The 22,003-nt window shown below is 44.9% G+C and overlaps 1 protein-coding gene across 1 annotated transcript in view; it reads left to right on the plus strand.

Moving 5' to 3' along the window:
* The window catches only part of LOC121289841 (catenin alpha-3-like), a 1,845,970-nt gene that overhangs the window by 1,576,796 nt on the left and 247,171 nt on the right, over positions 1 to 22,003 (plus strand). Inside the window, exon 13 of the mRNA XM_041209732.1 lies at positions 11,180 to 11,331. Within this exon, the coding sequence (XP_041065666.1) occupies positions 11,180 to 11,331 (152 nt within the window). The remainder of the gene's footprint in view (positions 1 to 11,179; positions 11,332 to 22,003) is intronic.

A 22,003-nucleotide genomic window follows, 5' to 3' on the forward strand; every position in this document is an offset into this window, starting at 1 on the left:
ACGGGGAGGGCCTTTCTCACCACCAGCCAAGCTACGTCTTGGTGCTTGTTAGAAAGTTCTGGCGATGGGGCATTCTGCCAAATGACTTTGACAGTCTGCTCGGGGAACCATCCCACAGGATACACCCTCTCCTTTTCCTGCAGGGCCTCTAAGACGTTACGTGCCAACCACTGTCTGATGGACCTGTGGTCAAAGGTGTTTCTCTGCATAAATTTTTCCATGAGGGACAGGTGGTACGGCACAGTCAAATTACTTGGAGCGTTCTGCGGCAGCATGGCCAGACCCATCCTTCGCAACACCGGGGACAGGTAGAACCTCACTCTACATACTGACTCCAATCTTCAATGTTAGCATCATTTGAATCGATTCTTCCAAACAACAGCATGACTGGTAAGTATTGTTCAACCTCATTTTACTCACATCAACCAGGGTGATGTACGCAGAAGTCGGTTTTATCCTCATCGCCAAATCTAATAACTTGATGGAGCAACAGGTTTGTTGAAGAAAAGGCTAAATTTTATGTCGAAGCCATGTAGAGGTGCTTGCACACGAGACGGGATTGTCCTGTCAGAAGCCCCGCCCACAGGATTACCTGCTCAATAAGCTTATTGGTCGAAGCCCCTGTAACTGCATCATATGATGAGTGATTGACAGGAGGGAGGGACAATACATCGAGTTACTGCCATGTACCTGGTGTGTGTATCGTTGAACCTTTAACCTTTTGTGTCTTTCCTTTATTTAAAGTCCAAGTTGCCTAGAAAGGCAATCTGGAAGAAGTAGAAGATAAGGAGAGCATGTGGCAGCACTGAGGTTGGGGAGTTTTCCTGTAGTTTGATATTTTGGGGAAGGTAGTGGGAAGGCTCTGGCATATGGTTAGGGTGTGGTGAGAGTGGTAGTGTGTCTGAGAGTGGGAGAAGGATCCTTCGTCTGAAAGCAGTTGGAGTGAATTCGGAATTCCAATGACTTCAATGACCATTAATCATTCTTGAAATTTAAAAACAGAATCTGGAAAAGTGAAAGCCTTTCATGCAGTTCTCTGTTAGTAAACTATCTGTTATCTATCCAACATCCCACATGGAGTTAATGTATATAATTAATAATTTTCTGAATCCACAATGCCTTGCCAGAATTCACAAAGCCTTGCTTGCCAAGATGACACATCAGCAAATCCCAGGCCTCTCCCAGGAGATTGCCTGGCTCCAGTACAGTACAAAGTGTTCAGTCAGGATGCTCTGACCATCATGAGTATGGGACAAGTCTGATGAACTAGCTGGCTTTTATTGTATATTTTAGATAAGTTTGATTTTTCTCAGAGCAATGCAGGGATGATTTTAATTTCCAACGGCAGAATTTTTGCCCTCGTCGGGTGGACAGGCCTGGGAGCAGTCACAAAGCCAACCACTGCTCGCTACAGGGCCCCAACATGGATTTCACATTGGTTGGCCAATTAACAGCCAGCCAGTGTGAAACGCATGCTGCCGGTGTGGGGACAGGAGGAGCGTGAGCGCCGAAGTTCCTGGATGCGCGGGGGTGCATGCATTAAAAGCTCCATGAGGCACGGAGCTGCCTTGGAGCTGAAGAATTTTGCAACTAAAAAATAAAGAATTTAATAATGTTAATAACGTGTCCCCTCAGGTGACTCTGTCAAATGAGCAGGGACATGTTAGAACTTAGTTTGAAAATTTTTTTTTTAAAATCATGGATCACTGATCAAAAGAAACCTCATCCCGCCCATAGACAGGGTGTCACAAAAAATCCAAAGGCTGCTTGGCCTTTTCGCCTGCCTGTCAACCGTAAGGTTGGATGGGCAGTGAAAAATTTCATTTAATTAGACCTTTAAAGGCTTTAATAGGCCTGTTAATTGTTGGCGGGCATGCTGCCGACTCCTGCGTGCACCCACCAACTGAAATATTGCGCGAGTGCACGATAACATTGGGACGCTCGCCTAACGTCATCACGCGTCATTTTACGCTCATTTGTGTCGGGTGCATGCCCGTCTGATGAGCACAATATTCTGCCCTAAGTATACCGGAACTTTATTTATGGGGTTTTATCTTCTTCAGCTTGATCTCTGCCCAACGGCAGGTCCGACCCATAGTGCCACAATCTCCAACAAGGGTAGCACAAGGAGGCAGGTCCAACCAGAATGGGTATCAAACCCAGTGTCATTGGCACCAATCTGATCCATACCAGCCATCCAGCAATCTGAGCCTACCAGCCCTCCCAAAGAGCCTGGGTTGCTATGGCAACATACACTATTACATGCATGTTGTAGTCCAGAGCTGTGAATATGGATAGTGATGATGGAGGTTCCAATTTTCTTTCCATCACTTGGTTGACCAGGAATCTATCCCGCTCTTACCACCTGCCATTGACATATGTTGGAAGGGTTTACAAGTAGCTACTCAACCTGTTTGACTGTGTAATGAGCATACCTTCTATGACCATAAAGTCCTGGAGTGCGACTTGAGCCTGGAGCTTCTGGCTCAGAAACAGGGATGTTATCCACTGCACCAATCAAGCACAGTGAGCCTATGTCAGTACCAGACTCACATAATCAAACACAGAACATGACAGGATAGGAAGCTAGGTAAAGGTGGAGGGGTAGCATTGTTAATCAAAGAGGTTATTGGTGCAATAGTTATAGATGACCTTGGTTCAGGAGATCAGGATGTAGAATTGGTTTGGGTGGAGATGAGGAATAGTAGGGCAAAAATGTCATTCGTGGGACTGGCCTACAGGCCCTCTAATAATAGCCACAGTGTAGGACAAAGTATTCAAAGAAAATATTGTGTGCTTGTGATAAAAGAATGGCAATAATCATAGGTGATTTTAATCTATATATAAACTGGAAAAATCAGACTGGCAGTAATAGCCAGGAGGTGAAAGGGAGAGAGGAACTTGGTGAAATTGAGATCACTAGGGAAATTTCCGTACTGAGCAAATTGCCTGCGGGCTGGCAAGTCTCCAGGTCCATGAATTACATCCTAGGGTCTGAAAAGAGGTGGCTACTGAGGTAGTCAATGCATTGGTGTTAATTTTCCAAAATTCTCTAGATTCTGGAAAGGTTCCATCAGACTGGATAAGGAGTTCTCAGAAAGTTTTTGAGATAGTTTCTTAGAGCAGCATGTTCTGGAACCAACCAGAGAGCAGGTTATATTAGACTTGGTATTGTGTAACATGACAGAATTAATTAATGACCTCAGACTAAAGTCACCCCTATGTAGCAGTGACCACAACATGACTGAATTTGACATCCAGAATGAAAGATAGAAGAGTGGGTCTAAGATTAGTATCTTAAACTTAAATAAAGTGAACTATGTGGGGATGAAAGCTGAGCTAGCTGAAGTGAACTGGGATACTAGGCTAGAGGATAGATCAATAGAGAAGCATTGGCAGACATTTAAGAGGCTATTTCAGAGTATTCAGAATAATTACATTCCTATTATAAAGAAAAATTCTAAGGGGAGGACCCATCATCCGTGGTTAACTAAAAAAGTTAAGGAAAGCATCAAGCTTAAGGAAAAAGTATACAACGCTGCAAAGATGAATGACAGGACAAATGATTGATCAGACTATAAAGAATGACAGAGAATAACTAAAAGGTTAAGCAGGAGAAAGAAATTAGAGCCTGAGAGGAATCTAGCTAGAAATGTAAAAACAGATAGCAAGAGTTTCTACAGGTATTTAAAAAGGAAAAAAGTAAAGTGAATATTGGTCCTCTAGAGAGTGACAGTGGGGAGTTAATAGTATATAATAAGGAAATGGCAGAAGAAGTGAATAAATATTTTGCTTCTGTGTTCACTATGGAAGATACAAAAAACATTCCAGTAATAGGTGTAAATCAGGTGGTGAAATGGAGAGTGGAACTTGGTGAAATTGAAATCACTAGGAAAACAGTACTGAGCAAATTGATGGAGCTGCGGGCTGGCAAGTCTCCAGGTCCATGGATTACATCTTAGGGTCTGAAAAGAGTGGCTAATGAGGTAGTCGATGCACTAGTGTTAATTTTCCAAAATTCTCTAGATTCTGGAAAGGTTCCATCAGACTGGAAAGTAGCAAATATAACCCCTCTATTCAAGAAGGGATGGAGGCAGAAAACTGGAAACTACAGGCCATTTAGATTGACTTCTGTCATGGGGAAGCTGTTGAGCTTCACTGGAGGAACAGCACCTCATCTTCCGACTAGGCACTTTACAGCCTTCCGGACAGAATATTGAGTTCAACAATTTTAGATCATAAACTCTCTCCTCCATCCCCACCCCCTTTCTGATTCCCCCCTTTTTTTCCCAATAATTTATATAGATTTTTCTTTTCCCACCTACTTCCATTATATTTAAATGTATTTCCATCCATTGTTTTATCTCTACCTTTTAGCCTTTTTTGATTCCTTCACCTCACCCCACCCCCACTAGGGCTATCTGTGCCTTGCTTGTCCTGCTTTCTACCCTTAATTAGCACATTCCTTAGATAATATCACAACCTTCAACACCTCTTTGTCCTTTTGTCTGTGACATCTTTTGGTTTTCTCCACCTATCACTGGCCCTTTATCCAGCTCTACTTGTTCCACCACCCCCCCCTTAAACCAACTTATATTTCACCTCTCTTCTAATTTTACTTAGTTCTGTTGAAGGGTCATTTGGACTCAAAACATTAACTGTGTTCCTCTCCGCAGATGCTGCCAGACCTGCTGAGTTTTTCCAGGTATTTTTGTTTTTGTTTGGATTTCCAACATCCGCAGTTTTTTGCTTTTATCGTAGGTAGATTCTTGTTAGGCAAGGGAATCAAAGGTTTTTGGGTTTAGGTGGGGATGTGGAAATCGAAACACATCCATGATCTTATTGAATGGCAGACCAGTCTCAAGGGGCCGAGTGGTCTACTCCTGTTCTTATTTCTTATGTTCTTATGTTCTAACAATTGAACCATGAACCTACAGTCTTTCCCTGTCTGTCATTTTCAAATTTGCCTATGAAATGTTGTATTGGGAATTTGGAACTAGTGGGAGAGAGATGTCAAGATTTGACCATGGTGGTAATGTAGTCCCTGAGGGTGGGAGTATTGGGAGGGGGAGTTCTGAAGGTGTAAGAGTTGGCTGTAGAATTACTGGTAAATTGCGTGACAGGATTTGGAAAAAGTGTGGTAGATGTTAAGGGTCTAAGACTATTATATTAAACTTAAATAAGGGCGACTACGTGGGCATGAAAGCTGAGCTAGCTGAAGTGAACTGGGAAACTAGGCTAAAGGATAGATCAATAGATGAGCAGTGGCAGACATTTAAAGGGATATTTTGGAATATTCAGAATAAGTATATTTCTACTATTAAGAAAAATTCTAAAGAGAGGACCCACCATCCGTGGTTAACTAATGAAGTTAGACAAAGCATCAAACTTAAGGAAAAAGCATATAACTACACAAAGATGAATGGCATGTCAGGTGATTGGTCAGAATATAAAGAACAGCAGAGAATGACTAAAAGGTTAATCAGGAGAAAGAATTTAGCATGACAGGAAACTAGCAAGAAATGTAATAGCATAAGTTTGTACAAGTATTTAAACAGGAAAAGAGTAGGTAAATTGAGTGTTGTCCTTCTAGAGAGTGAGAATGGGGAATTTAATAGTATATAATAAGGAAATGGCGGATGAAATGACAAATACTTTGCTTCTGTCTTCATTATAGAGGACATAAAAAACATTCCAGTAATAGCTGTATATCAGGAAATGGAGGGGAGAGAGGAACTTGGTAAAGTTGCAATCACTAGGGAAGTAGTACTGAACAAACTGATGGAGCTGCAGCCTGACAAGTCTCTGTGTCCAGAAGCACCCAGGGTCTTAAAAAAAGTGGCTAATGATGTAGTAGATGCGTTGGTATTAATTTTCCAAAATTCCCTAGATTCTGGAAAGGTTCTATCAGACTAGAAAGTAGCAAATATAACCTCTCTATTCAAGAAGGAAGGAAGGCAGAAAACAGGAAACTATAGGACACTTAGCTTGGCGTCTGTCGTGGGGAAAGTGTTAGAATCGGTCATTAAGGAGGTTATAGCTGGGCACTTACAAAAGTTTAGGGTAATCGGGATGAGTCAGCATGGTTTTATGAAAGGGAAATCATTTTTAACCTATTTATTGGAGTTCTTTGAAGGAGTAACATGCACTGTGGATAGAGGAGAGACTGTAAACATTGTGTTCTTGGATTTCCAGAATGCATTTGATAAGGTGCCACATCAAAGGTTATTAAATAAAAGCTCTTGGTGTAGGGGGTAACATATTAGCCTGGATAGAAGATTGGCTAGCTGGTAGAAAACAGAGAATATGCATAAATGTGTCTTTTTCTGATTGGCAGGATGTGATGAGTGGAGTCCTGCAAGGGTCCATGATGAGGCCTCAACTTTTTATAATTTATATCAATGACATTGATGAGGGGAATAAAGGCATGGCAGCTTAATTTTCAGATGATACAAAGATAAGTAGGAAAATATGTTGTGAAGAAGACATAAGGAGTTTGCAGCCAGATATATATAAGTTGAGTGAGTGGGCAAAAATCTGGCAGATGGAGCATAATGTGGGAAAATGTGAAGTTGTTCACTTTGGCAGGAAGAATGAAAAAGTAAAACTTAAATGGAGAACGGCTGCAGAATTCCGAGATGCAGAGGGATCTAAGTGTTCTCATGCATAAGTCACAAAATGTTAGTATGCAGGTACAGTAAGTAATAAAAAAGGCTAATGGAGTGCTATCCTTTATTATGAAGGGAATTGAACATAAAAGTAAGGATGTTGTCCTTCAGTTATATAGGGCATTGGTGAGAATACATCTCAAATACTGTGTACAGTTTTGGTCTCCTTATTTAAGGAAGGATGTAAATGTGTTGGAGGTGGTTCAAAGGAGGTTTACCAGATTGATACCTGGAATGAGTAGGTTGTCTTATGAGGAAAGGTTGGACAGGCTGGGCTTGTTTTCACTGGAGTTTTGAAGAGTGAGGGGTGACTTCATTGATTATATAAGATCCTGAATGGCCTTAACAAGGTGGACGTCAAAAGAATGTTTCCTCTTGTGGGTGAGTCCAGAATAAGGGGGCACTGTTTTAAAATTAGGGGTCACCCTTTGAGGACAGAGATGAGGAGAATTTTTTTCTCTCAGAGGGTTGTGCAACTTTGGAATTCTCTGCCTCAGAAGGCGGTGGAGGTGGCGTCATGGAATATTTTTAAGGCAGAAGTAGATAGATTCTTGTTAGGTGAGGGGATCAAAGGTTATCAGGAGTAGGTGGGAATGTGGAAATCGAAACACAAGAAGATCAGCCCTGATCTTATTGAATGGTGGAGCAGGCTCGAGAAGCCGAATGGCCTATTTCGTATGTTCATATGTTTGGAAAGAGTGTGCAGGAAGGCTGTTTCTGGGAATGTTGGGGAAGAGGGTACATGGACATGGACTCAAATGGTGCTGCAGGGGAGTCTGGAGCTATTTATATGGGCCGAAAGAGTCACAGGATGGGAAAAGGCAGGAGCACTTAGGACAAAAATCACAAGACAATGGTGGGGAGTGGGTCAGGGGAGAGACTTGGTTTTCAGAAACTCAGGTGGATAGCACTGCGGAGAACAGTGTCAGCGACCTTGGAGACAAAGCTGGTGGGAGTTAATCGGAGGCATCATAAAATGATAAGTTCATGTGTGAAAGACAGGAGGTGGAATTAGCATGACAGGAAAGTGTTCCAGGAAGTTAATGCCATACAGACAGGCAGCCTGCACAGTGTGTTATTTTAAATTAGTAAAAATGTGTAAATTTGTAGTCAAAGTGTAACAATTAAAATAGATTGTGTACAAGTATTCCTTTATAAGTTGTTCTGTGCTGGAACACTGATATTTATGACGTCTACGCTATGTTAGAGAAGACTAGCTTTGAATGTTACAGGAAAGTGAGTATTTAAACCTGCTTACAGAAAACTACATGCAAAGGTTAATGTGGATTGAACTAGCAAGAAATATTAATCAAGGAATCAGTGGGGAATGTATTGACAGTTCTACAAAACCCTGATAAGTGAGACCTGAGGACTGCTTCTTTACCCTTCCCTCTCATCAGGGCCAGTGTAGACAATAATCACAAAAGCTGTCAGCCTGTTTTGCTGCATCCCATACATTAGCCTACTCGCATTGCAGAGGCAGGTTTATAAGGTGGACCTTCTTTGTGTGACCAGCTTCACCGGACATAGGGGTTAGGCTGTCCTGTAGTCAGCCATGAAACCTGCCTGAAACTGGCTTGATTTAGGCCCATTGTAAAATCTGTTGACACTTGACTACAGCTTTATATCAGGCATGCAGCAGCCAAACCAGAGAGTCTTAAAGGACCACTGGGGGCTGCCACACATAGGGGAAGATTAGAAATCTTTTACTCTACCGACCAGGAGTGCTCCTCCTGACCTCACACTAAAACCAAAAGCTGTTACTTGGTCACTGCTCACTCCACTGTCCTCAATTGCCTTACAACACTGCACTGTCTGCCCCATCCCCACACCGACCAGATCACACATTAGCTGGTACTATCCTCGTCAGGGGAGTGTCATGGCATTTTGTCATGATCCAGCCATCAATAGTCTAGGTGCTGCACCCAGATCATGTACTGAGTACTATCCAATTCCCGAGCCTAAGAGTTGAGAGAAGATTGAAGTTTGCTGTTTTGGGGCATGCATTATCGTTTAGAAGCTTCCTGCATCTAATAACACATGTACATGCTTACGTCTGTTTCCCTGGCTAATTAACCCTGGAACAAGTCACCAACCTGTTGCTGGAGGCTACAGCTTGAGGGGCAACACTCTGCACCAAGCATGATGATGATCAAGCATGGCCGACCAAGAGATTCTTCCGCTCTTACCACCTGCCTAAGGCATGTTGAAAGGGTTTGCAGGTCGATAAACAAACTGTTTGGGCTGTGTCATGAGCACACCTTCCCTGACCATAAAGTCCTGGGTTGTTACTCGAACCCAGAGTTTCCAGCTCAGAGGAAGGAACACTACCCACTGCGCCATATGATCTCTCTATCATGTGTTCCCTGTCATAATTTTTTTTTAAACTGGACTCAAGAGTGCAACACTTTTCCCTCTCATTCTGATGTTTATAGATCTGCTTAAATTAGTGAATGAAGGAAATCTTTGGCTATTAATGAGAGATTTGTAAACTCAGGCCCTACTTACTGATGAAATTAATAAAGGCGTGATTATTTCCATGAGCCTTCTGCTGAAGGCGAGGTCATTGAACATGGAATTTGTATATGCTGAAAATGTCTGTCAGTTAGTTTGCTTGTTTTACCAATGTGTCAGCTTCCACTGTTCCTGGAACTCCGAGCTTTAAGCTGAGCAGCAAGGCCAAACCAGTGAATGGGAAATGCTGAGGGAACTTCTCAAAATACAATTTACAATTGTTTTGACACAGAATCTGTTGAACAAATGTTACCTTAGTGGCATTTCTTTAATCCTTATCAGGTCAAAATCCTGAAACTCTCTACCTAACAGCACCTATGCTACATGGACTACAGGGGTCCAAAAATAGTGAGGTTTGGCTGAGCCCAGACGACCATGGTTGAAACAGCTATGCCCCAGTCAAAACATGACTTGATTGACAACTCAGGCTCTCTGATCTCTGCTGTCAATTTCACTAAGTTTATTTATACAAGGTTAAGGGTTTGTAGTTTTTGTTATTGATACTTTAAAGGGTCTGGATGATTGAGACTTTTATAGCTTTCTAAGAGAAATGACTTTTTTAACATAGTAGAAAGTCATGAATGAGTTATTTTTAAATTTTTTTTAACACATCCCATTGTTACCATAGGGTTCATTGGTTCTATACAGTATATAGTTGGTCAATGGGTATGGAAGTGTCATAGCTTGGCATAAGCAGCATGAGGGACCATGGGGTTGGGTGGAAGGGCAGAACTCATCATGAGGGCATGAGTGGCCATACAGGGTGGATAGAAGGGCAGAACTTGGCAGTGGAGGTATGAGGAGCCATGGAAGGGCATTGGAGGTATGAGTGGCTGTAGTGGGTGAATGGGGGCATGAGGTGGCATGGGTAGAACATGGGGAATGTTTGGGAGGTGAAGGGGTTCGAGGGGTGAGGACTGGAGGGATTTCATTTTTTTTATAACTGCAACTAAGTCCTTGAGCACCAAGGCAGGCCTTTTAAACAGCCTGCCTCCACACCTGACAGCCTCCAAACTCTTTCCTGGGTTGTCTCACCTGACTCCAGCCAGCACCTGCCCCCAAACCCCGCAATGAAAATCCCACCTTTGGAGCACTGATTCCCAAGGTGGGCGGGCTGAGCATGGAATTTTCCTGACCCCCACTACCCACCTCAAAGATGAGAATCCAGGCATCCTTCCAAGTCAGGATGGTGTGTGTCTTGAAAGGGAACTTGTATATGGTGGTGTTCCCATGCACATGCTTCCTTTGTTCTCCTAGATAGTGGTGCCTGAGGCTTTGGGATCTTTCAAAGGAGCCTTGGTGATTGATGCAGTGCATCTTGTAGATGGCACACACTGTGGTGGAGGGAGTGAATGTTTAAGGTGGTAGCTGGGGTGCTGATCAAATGAATTTCTTTGTCCTGGATGGTTTGAGCTTCTTGAGTGCTGTTGGAGCTGCACTCATCCAGGAGAGTAGAGGCAAGTGGAGAGTATTCTGTCACACTCCTGACTTTTGCCTTGTAGATGGTGGACAGGCTTTGGGGAGTCAGGAGGTGAGTTACTCGCCACAGGATTCTTAGCCTCTGAGCTGTTATATGATAATGGCTGACCTTAGTTATTTCAATGTTGCTGAATATGCTGCTCTGATTTCTGTTGTCACTTGTGACTGGAATACCCTGGAGGTGATGTGCTACTGCTCCACAATCAATGTCTTCTGGAGCTGTTACAGGGGCAAGGAGAGGGAGATTTCTCTGTAGTAGCTTCAGATGAGTTTTATGAAGAGAAAGCTGACATTTTGCCTACATATATCTCACAGGACTGATGTTTGGAATATGTCAGCGAGAATCTCTGTAGGTGAGGCACCATACTGCATTTTGTAAACAGGGTCACAAAATAAACAGACATAGTCACATAATTGACAAACCGTTTAGATAAATGTGTTTAGCACTGGGGGAGTACAGACTGCTCCAGGGCCCACTGTACAGGAATTGAAGCTTTCATTTTATCTTCTTTCCCTAGCTGTTGTACAGTTCAGCACACAAATGAATATTGCTCTGGAGAAACTCAACATTGACTCGCCACACCAGTTTGATGACACTGAGTTTGTGGAGGCTTCCAAGAAGGTTTATGATGCTGTCCACGACACTCGATGTGCCGTTCTGATGATCATGGTGAGTGTTTTCCTGCTCCTCATTACATGGGGTGTTTTCAGGAGGATGGTGTTTGATTTCTCCACGAGGCACAGCATTCTGAGGCTGGCAGGATGAGGGACGGAGGAGAGTGATGGATAATTCTCTTCTTCAACTTACAAGTGGAAAGTAGGTTGCCAACTCTGTTTGGAGGTATTCCTCAAGGTTGCATCACATGACCTCATGCCTCAAACAACCTTACCCCCACTCTCCTGTCATTGGCCCAAACTTTGACTGTGCTGCCCACTTTATATTCCAGAAAGCTGGAACTGGAGCCATTCTTTGCACACTTTTATTCACATTTATTTAGAGCTCCACATCACAAGCGTACACCACCTAACACAACAACCACAGTTTTAGTCTGTCTCTATGTACTATTTTGATTCTTCTTTGATAACTTAATTTCATAAAGGAGGTGTCACGGTGAAGAATGTGGAAGTCAGTGTGTCTCTATTTATATGGACAGAAGTGAATCCCCAGTTATTGCCCATTACCTGCAAACAATTAAACACAAGTAATATAGAATCAATAATATCTTCCCACGCTAGTTAACTCTTTACTGGATTAATTTCAGCTGTTAGTGAAACCATCTTTTTTCCCATCTCAAATATTTTTTAGATGAATAAATAAAAATATTCAATGAAAATGAAAAAAAAACTTTATTTCATGTTCCCAGGATAACCCTCCTGGGTTACTCACAGCCATGTCCTGGAGGGTTGGTAATGCTGGTATGTGATCTTAGCTGTTCATTGGATTTCAAGGACATGCAGCAACTGTTTTTACAGAGCCTTCCCTAACAATCTGTCACAGGGTCTCATCCAATGTATCATTAGCCAGCCAGGTACCTATGCACCATGAGGGACTGAAAGGGCCCCAAATGCATCCTTTCTGTCATCACCTTCAATTAACTCTCAATTCCATTTAAAACAACAGCAACTCACTTTTATACAGCACCATTAATCTCGTAAAATATCCCAAGGCCCTTCACAGGAGCAATTGACAAACAGAATTTTACACTGAGTCACATAATGAAATATATGTGCTGATATGATCCTCTGAATCTATGAATTGTGTAATTCTGGTCATTTTAGTAACTACAATTAAACAGCCTGGTTGTTGTAAAAATCCAACTGGTTCACCAACATCCTTCCTGGAAGCTATACCTGTCACACCTACCAGTGGCTCTAGTCCCAAACTACATGGTTGACTCTGAAGATAAAAGCAAAAAACTGCAGATGCTGGAAATCCAAAAAAAAAATACCTGGAAAAACTCAGCAGGTCTGGCAGCATCTGTGGAGAGGAACATAGTTAACGTTTCAAGTACGAATGGCCCTTCAACAGAACTAAGTAAAAATAGAAGAGAGGTGGAATATAAGCTGGTTTGGGGGGGGGGAGAGGGACAAGAAGAGCTGGATAGAGGGCCAGTGATAGGTGGAGATAATCAAAAGATGTCACAGACAAAAGGACAAAGAGGTGTTGAAGGTGGTGATATTATCTAAGGAATGTGCTAATTAAGGATAGAGAGCAGGACGAGCAAGGTACAGTTAGCCCTAGTGGGGATGGGGTGGGGGGAAGGGATCGAAAAAGGCTAAAAGGTAGAGATAAAACAATGGATGGATACACTTAAAAATAATGGAAGTAGGTGGGAAAAGAAAAATCTATATAAATTATTGGAAAAAACAAAAAGGAGGGGGAAAATTGGAAAGGGGGTGGGGATGGAGGAGGGAGTTCAAGACCTAAAGTTGTTGAACTCAATATTCAGTCTGGAAGGCTGTAAAGTGCCTAGTCAGAAGATGAGGTGCTGTTCTTCCAGTTTGTCTCGAGCTTCACTGGAACAATGCAGCAAGCCAAGGACGGACATGTGGGCATGAGAGCAGGGTGGAGTGTTGAAATGGCAAGCGACAGGGAGGGCTGGATAATGCTTGTGGACAGATCGAAGGTGTTCTGCAAAGCGGTCACCCAGTCTGCGTTTGGTCTCTCCAATGTAGAGGAAACCGCATTGGGAGCAACGAATGCAATAGACTAAGTTGAGGGAAGTGCAAGTGAAATGCTGCTTCACTTGAAAGGAGTGTTTGGGCCCTTGGACGGTGAGGAGAGAGGAAGTAAAGGGGCAGGTGTTGTACCTTCTGCGGTTGCATGGGAAGGTGCAGTGGGAGTAGGGGGTGATGGAGGAGTGGACCAGGGTGTCCCAGAGGGAATGATACCTGTGGAATGCCACCAGGGGGGTAAAGGGAAGATGTGTTTGGTGGTGGCATCATGTTGGAGTTCGCAGAAATGGCAGAGGATGATCCTTTGAACGTGGAGGCTGGTGGGGTGATAAATGAGGACAAGGGGGATCCTATCATTTTTTGGTGAGGGAGAAGAAGGTGTGAGGGCAGATGCACGGGAGATGGACCGGACACGGTTGAGGGCCCTGTCAACCATCATGGGTGGAAAACCTCGGTTAAGGAATAAGGAGGACATGTCAGAGGAACTGTTTTTGAAAGTGGCATCATCAGAACAGATGCGACGGAGACAAAGGAACTGAGGGAATGGGATGGAGTCCTTACAGGAAGCGGCGTGTGAGGAGCTGTAGTCGAGGTAGCTGTGGGAGTCAGTAGGGTTGTAATGGATATTGGTGGACAGTCAATCACCAGAAATTGAGACAGAGAGGTCAAGGAAGGGAAGGGAAGTGTCAGAGATGGACCATGTGAAAATGATGGAGGGGTGGAAATTGGAAGCAAAATTAATAAATTTTTCCATGTCCAGACGAGAGCATGAAGCAGCACCGAAGTAATCATCGATGTACCGGAGAAAGAGTTGTGGGAGGGGGCCGGAATAGGACTGGAACAAGGAATGTTCCACATACCCCATAAAGAGACAGGCATAGCTGGGGCCGTGTGGGTACCCATAGCCACACCTTTTATTTGGAGGAAGTGAGAGGAGTTTAAGGAGAAATTGTTCAGTGTGAGAACAAATTCAGCCAGACGGAGGAGGGTAGTGGTGGATGGGGATTGTTCGGGCCTCTGTTCGAGGAAGAAGCATAGAGCCATCAGACCATCCCGGCAGGGGATGGAGGTGTAGAGGGATTGGATGACCGTGATGAAGAGGAGGCGGTTGGGGCCAAGGAACTGGAAATTGTTGATATGACGTAAAGTGTCAGAGGAATCACGGATGTAGGTGGGAAGGGACTGGACAAGGGGAGAGAGAATGGAGTCCAGACAGCAAGAAATGAGTTCGGTGGGGCAGGAACAGGCTGACACGATCTGTCTGCTGGGACAGTCCTGTTTGTTGATTTTGGGTAGGAGGTAGAAGCGGGCCGTCTGAGGTTGGGAGTCTATCAGGTTGGGAGACTATCAGGTTTGGAAGCTGTGGAAGGAAGATCTCCAGAGGAGATGAGGTCAGTAACAGTCCTGGAAACAAAGGCTTGATGTTCAGTGGTGGGGTCATGGTCCAGGGAGAGGTAGGAGGAAGTGCCTGCGAGTTGATGCTCAGCCTCTGCGAGGAAGAGGTCTGTACACCAGACAACGACAGCACCACCCTTGTCAGCGGGTTTGATGACAATGTCAGGATTCGACCTGAGAGAATGGAGTGCAGCAAGTCCAGAGAGAGACAGGTTAGAGTGGGTGAGAGGAGCAGCGAAATTGAGACGACTAATGTCACGCCGACAGTTCTCAATGAAAAGATCAAGAGAAGGTAAGAATCCAGAGGGAGGGGTCCAGGTGGAGGGAGAATATTGGAGGTGGGTAAAAGGATCCGTTGAACGGGGAGAGGACTCCTGCCCAAAGAAGTGAGCCCAGAGACGAAGGCGGCGGAAGAAGAGTTCAGCATCGTGCCGAGCCCGAAATTCATTGAGATTCCTTTTGTCTGTGATATCTTTCGGTTATCTCCACCTATCACTGGACCTCTATCCAGCTCTTCTTCTTGTCCCACCACCTCCCCAACTCCTGCCACTGCCCCCCCCCCCACCGCCTACACCGGCTTATGTTTCACCTCTCTTCTATTTTTACTTAGTTCTGTTGCAGGGTCATTTGGACTCGAAACGTTAGATGCTGCCAGACCTGCTGAGTTTTTCCAGGTATTTTTGTTTATGTTTTGGATTTCCAGCATAAACAGTTTTTTGCTTTTATCTTGGTGTTTAATTGACTGCCACTTCTCTTCAAGGAATGCCTACCTTGAAGAATTTTTGTTCTTCTCTCCGTCAGGATTTTTGTATCTCTCTTTTGCCTTGTTCACCTTCATTGCTTTCCATTTCTCTCCTGGTGCTTGACAAGGTGTTTACTAAAACCCGCTTTCACAGCCATATTTCCTTCCTCAGTGACTGTCTCCGTCTCCGACTTACCCCAGTGGATTTCAACTGAAGTTCCATCCCTCATGTTTTGAACCCACCCAGGATTACAGGTATCTCCGGGACATACAACGCTCCTTGGACTGCTGTTCTCATTGCATTCTGAGATCCACACTCAGTGCCTTGCATGGCCATATGAACACAGTCGACTTCTTCCTCCAGCAGCACCGCTGCACCCTTTTTCAAAGCTGCGCGTGTCCCCAGTTTCATTTAATTCTTCGTCTCATCCGACGCCTCAACAAGAAACTTTGTCTCTTTCCTTCAGGTGCAAAGGAACGCAAGCTCCAACAACTCATCGACACCAACACCAATCCAGGACCCTCCACCCCTGCCTGATCTCTGTCCCCATCCCATCTTCCAATCGCAGCCCCGGCCGTGTATTCACCATACCCCTGACCTTCCCCTCTCCGACGCTGAACGTTCAGTGCTCAGCAAAGGACTTAGTTTCATACCCTTCTGCCCTCATCTTAATTAATTTTGGGCTCGGCACGATGCTGAACTCTTCTTCCGTCGTCTTGGTCTCCATGCACACTTCTTTGGGCAGGAGTCCTCTCCCCGTTCAACGGATCCTTTACCTACCTGGACCCCTCCCTCTGGATGCTTACCTTCTCTTGATCTTTTCATTGAGAACTGTCGGCGTGACATTAGTCGTCTCAATTTCGCTGCTCCTCTCACCCACTCTAACCTGTCTCTGTCTGAATTTGCTGCACTCTGTTCTCTCAGGTACAACCCTGACATTGTCATCAAACCTGCTGACAAGGGTGGTGCTGTCGTTGTCTGGTGTACAGACCTCTTACTCGCAGAGGCTGAGCGTCAACTCGCAGGCACTTCCTCCTACCTCTCCCTGGACCATGACCCCACCACTGAACATCAAGCCATTGTTTCCAGGACCGTTACTGACCTCATCTCCTCTGGAGATCTTCCTTCCACAGCTTCCAAACCTGATAGTCTCCCAACCTGATAGACTCCCAACCTCAGACAGCCCGCTTCTACCTCCTACCCAAAATCAACAAACAGGACTGTCCCAGCAGACAGATCATGTCAGCCTGTTCCTGCCCCATGGAACTCATTTCTTGCTATCTTGACTCCATTCTCTCTCCCATTGTCCAGTCCCTTCCCACATACATCTGTGATTCCTCTGACACCCTACATCATATCAACAATTTCCAGTTCCCTGGCCCCAACCGCCTCCTCTTCACCATGGACGTCCAATCCCTCTACACGTCCAACCCCGCTGGGATGGTCTGAGGGCTCTCCACTTCTTCCTTGAACAGAGACCCGAACAATCCCCATCCACCACTACTCTCCTCTGTCTGGCTGAACTTGTTCTCACACTGAACAATTTCCCCTTTAACACCTCTCACTTCCTCCAAATAAAAGGTGTGTCTATGGGTACCCGCATGGGCCCCAGTTATGCCTGTCTCTTTATGGGGTATGTGGAACATTCCTTGTTCCAGTCCTATTCTGGCCCCCTCCCACAACTCTTTCTCTGGTACATCGATGATTACTTCGGTGCTGCTTCATGCTCTTGTCGGGACCTAGAAAAATTTATTAATTTTGCTTCCAGTTTCCACCCCTCCATCATTTTCACATGGTCCATCTCTGACACTTCCCTTCCCTTCCTTGATCTCTCAGTCTCAATTTCTGCTGATACACTATGCACCAATAGCCATTACCTACCGACTCCCACAGCTACCTCGACTACAGCTCCTCATACCCTGCTTCCTGTTAAGACTCCATCCCATTCTCTCAGTTGATGCTACTTTCAAAAACAGTTCCTCTGACATGTCCTCCTTCTTCCTTAAACGAGGTTTTCCACCCACGGTCGTTGTCAGGGCCCTCAACCGTGTCCGGTCCATCTCCCGTGCATCCGCCCTCACACCTTCTTCTCCCTCCCCGAAACATGATAGGATCCCCCTTGTCCTCACTTATCACCCCACCAGCCTCCGCATTCAAAGGATCATCCTCCGCCATTTCCGCCAACTCCAGCATGATGCCACCACCAAACACGTCTTCCCTTCACCCCCCTGGCGACATTCCGCAGGGATCGTTCCCTCTGGGACACCCTGGTCCACTCCTCCATCACCTCCTGCACCTCAACCCTCTCCCACGGCACCTTCCCATGCAACTGCAGAAGGTGCAACACCTGCTCCTTTACTTCTCCTCTCCTCACCGTCCAAGGACCCAAACACTCCTTTCAAGTGAAACAGCATTTCGCTAGCACTTCCCTCAACTTAGTCTACTGCATTCATTGCTCCCAATGCAGTTTCCTCTACATTTGAGAGACCAAACGCAGACTGGGTGACCGCTTTGCAGAACACCTTCGGTCTGTCCGCAAGCATTGCCCAGACCTCCCTGTCACTTGCCATTTCAACACTCCACCCTGCTCTCATGTCCACATGTCTGTCCTTGGCTTGCTGCATTGTTCCAGTGAAGCTCAACGCAACCTGGAGGAACAGCACCTCATCTTCCGACTAGGCACTTTACAGTCTTCTGGACTGAATATTTAGTTCAACAATTTTAGATCATGAACTCTCTCCTCTATCCCCACCCCCTTTCCGATTTTCCCCCTCCTTTTTGTTTTTTCCAATAATTTATATAGATTTTTCTTTTCCCACCTACTTCCATTATTTTAAGTGTATTTCCATCCATTGTTTTATCTCTACCTTTTAGCCTATTTCGATCCCTTCCCTTCACCCCCCCCACCCCACCCCACCCCAACTAGGGCTATCTGTACCTCTTTTGAGTACAAACCCGTTTCCATCTGTTTCCAGATGAAGTTACGTTGTTTCATAGTTTGCCATTGTGAGATCTGAACTCTTGATCTTGGGGTTACAAGCCCAGTACCATAACCACTTGGCTATTTAGGCCAAGCCCTAGGGCTATCTGTACCTTGCTTGTCCTGCTTTCTACCCTTAATTAGCACATTCCTTTAGATAATATCACCACCTTCAACACCTCTTTGTTCTTTTGTCTATGACATCTTTTGGTTATCTCCACCTTTCACTGGCCCTCTATCCAGCTCTTCTTGTCCCTACCCACCACCCCCACCCCCCCAACCTCCCACCCCTTAAACCTGCTTATATTTCACCTCTCTTCTATTTTTACTTAGTTCTGTTGAAGGGTCATTGAAACGTTAACTGTGCTCCTCTCTGCAGATGCTGCCAGACCTGCTGAGTTTTTCCAGGTATTTTTGTTTTTGTTTTGGTTGACTCTTACTTCTCTCTGAAATGGCCAAAGAAGACTTTCAAAGGGGAAATACAGCGGATCCTGGAAAACTGGAATAAAAACAAAATGCTTGAAATATTCAGCAGGTCTGGCAGCATCTGTGGAGACAGAAACAAAGTTAATGGTCTGGATTTTCAGGGAGTCAGAGAATCTCCATGGAGGTGTGAAAATGGTGGCCAGGACCTGATTCCAGAATTCCTGACCCCATTCCTGGGGTTTCCAATTTTCATCAGTGCTATTTAAGAGGGTCACGAGCCCACACCCTGCACTCCTGAGTTGGCCGGCTCCAGTGCAGGGATAGACACGAGTTAATCGTCCGCAATTTTCACAGTCGAGCCAGCTTTTAAGGTGGTGTCATGAACCATAGTCTGGATGAGGGAACTTGTTGAAAGATCAAAAGGTCTTACCCATGGCATCCATGCCAAGCTATGCCCTTCATACCTTCAATGCCAAGTGATGGCACTTCCATGTCCTTTCACCCACTATAAACTCTGTGCAGAACTAATGAACTCTATAGTGACAATAGGATGTGTTTTAAAAAAAGCTTTAAAAAAACAGTTATTCATTCATAAAATTTGCTTTTACTACAGCTCAATAAAAGTGTCAATCATCCAGACCCATTAGAGTATCAATAGCAGAAACTGCAAGCACTTGAAACCTCTTTATCTTGTGTAAAAAGACATTGTGAAGTTGACAGAATAGATTAGAGAGCAGAGCTGTCAATTAAACAATATTTTCCCTGAGCCCAGGTGTTTTAGTACTCTAATGGAAGTTTGGGGTCTCAGCCAAGAATACCTAATGTGGTCATCATGTAGGTGAATGCCCAGTATCCTGGTTACAGTCATGATGCCTTCGTTTTGTGGCAGTCCACTATGGCAACTACAAATCAAAGGATGGATGCTGGGTGACAACAGCTATCATTTAACAACACAGGCAATGACTCTAGTGTGCAACACACATAAACATGGGCCATGCTGCCATACAAAATGTGAATGAGCAGACCATTGGTATGTTGTAACAATGTTTTCCCTGTCTGGACCACTCTGGGGGAGTCCTGCAATTCCCTGTCAGAGTGATTGTCAAGATTCATGGCGCTCTGCTCTATGCTGCATTATCTCGCCATCATAAGGAGACAGCCCTTGCCACTGGCTATACATTGAGCAGCTGAGGAGCAGAAACATGACAAAAAACAGGGGGAAGGAGACAACCCAGACAGTCTCTTTTTGCCCTGTCTGTGCATGAAGAACTCATCTGTGTGTGATAGCAGTAACCCAAACCCCGATTCCCCATTCAACAACCTCACCTTTGCTCTGACATTGACCATTACAGCCTCTGCTTAGACACGATACAAAAGTAATGGCTACCAGAAAATATATGTTCCAAACCAAATTTATAAATGGGATTGTACCATATTGCATACCAATGTAATGACCGTTGTTAATCTCTTATGGGTGCCTTTGCCTGTCCCAGTGGTCCTACACTGTGCTACCCCAGTGGCTGTAGCATGGTTGGTGGAAGGCTGCTGAGTTTCAATGGGGGGGACTGCAGGTGGCTTTGTAGGATTTCTTCAAGCAGCTCTGGGTCTAGAAGACCCACTGCAGATTGTATTATCCGGGCAACAGCAAGGGCACTGGTGGAATGGCAGCATTGGGGGTTAGATACTGTCTTCCTGAGACAGGACTGCAGGTTTGTTCTCCGTGGAGCCACTGCCACTCCCCTAAGGCAGAGCCTCAGCAATCGTAGTAATCAGCTGCACTGCTGTGATACCTTGAAAGGCCCTTTGTACACTGGTATCTGCAACAATGATGCCTGCAATCTGAGCATGATGACAGCACTCAGATGCAACGCTTGTGCTACAATGGAAGCTGAGGCATCAGCCATCAGACATTGTGACATGGTTGGGTCCATGAGTGTGCTGATGGAATTGGCCACCACTTCCACAGTGGAAAAGATGCACTCCAAGCTCTGAGTGAATCCCAGTGCAAGTTAGTTCCCCAGGCCCCCTGACATTGACCACAGGCTTACTTGCAGGGTTCCCAATCACCAATCATCTCGTAGTGCAGACCCATCAGTGTCATTCTTTATCATGGCCTCTCAACATATGCAGATTCCGTTTCTAATCTATCCTCTATGATACTTACAATCATAGTGTCTGACCTGGTGACTGTGGGTGTCAAATTAAGTGATAATGTTGTGCTGTCATCACCACGCTCTTCTTTGTGTTCTTCCACTGTCTGGTTAGGTTCCACCCCTTGGGTACCTGAAAGAAAAAAAAGGCACAAGGCTTTTCAGGAATATGCTCAAAAGACAATGGGAGCTGTGGAGGTCAATGCCAGGTGTCAAGCCCCAAGTAATTGGATTCAGAGTTGCAAGACATTCAGAGACCTCATATGAATGGCCAAGGTCAATGAATGGATTGTCAAAAGCTATATCCTATGCACTGCCTCACCAGCCTCAGATGCTGCCCAAAGCAAAACACCCCCACTACTCACCAACCAACAATCTCCAACATCAGGACATGTTTCACTTTCATTTGTCCAGCACCCCTCACACACTTAGTATTGCTGCAGTCCTCATACCCATATCTCACATCTTACTTACATTGCTTGCTTTAACTGCATGCTAACTTTTTGTAATTCATTTTTTAAAAATTCATTCATGGGATTCATCACTGGCTAGGCCAATATTTATTGCCCATCCCTAATTTCCCTTGATAAGGTGATGGTGAGCTGCCTTCTTGAACCGCTGCAGTTCATGTGGTGTAGCATAGTGCTATTAAGGATGGAGCTCCAGGATTTTGACCAGTGACAGTGATGGGACGGCAATATATTTCCAAGTCAGGATAATGAATGGCTTGGAGGGGAACTTCAATGTGGAGATGTTCCCTTGTGTCTGCTGTTTCTAGATGGTAACGGTCCTGCGTTTGGAAGGAGCCTTGGTGAGTTCCTGCAGTACATCTTGTAGCTGGTACAGACTGCTGCCACTGTGTGTCAGTGGTAGAGGGAGTGAACGTTTGTGGATGGGGTGCTAATCATGCAGGCTGCTTTGTCCTGGATGGTGTTGAGCTTCTTGAGTGTTGTGGGAGCTGCACTCATCCAG

The sequence above is a fragment of the Carcharodon carcharias genome, chromosome 17 (assembly GCF_017639515.1).
Source record: "Carcharodon carcharias isolate sCarCar2 chromosome 17, sCarCar2.pri, whole genome shotgun sequence".
NCBI lineage: Eukaryota > Metazoa > Chordata > Chondrichthyes > Lamniformes > Lamnidae > Carcharodon > Carcharodon carcharias.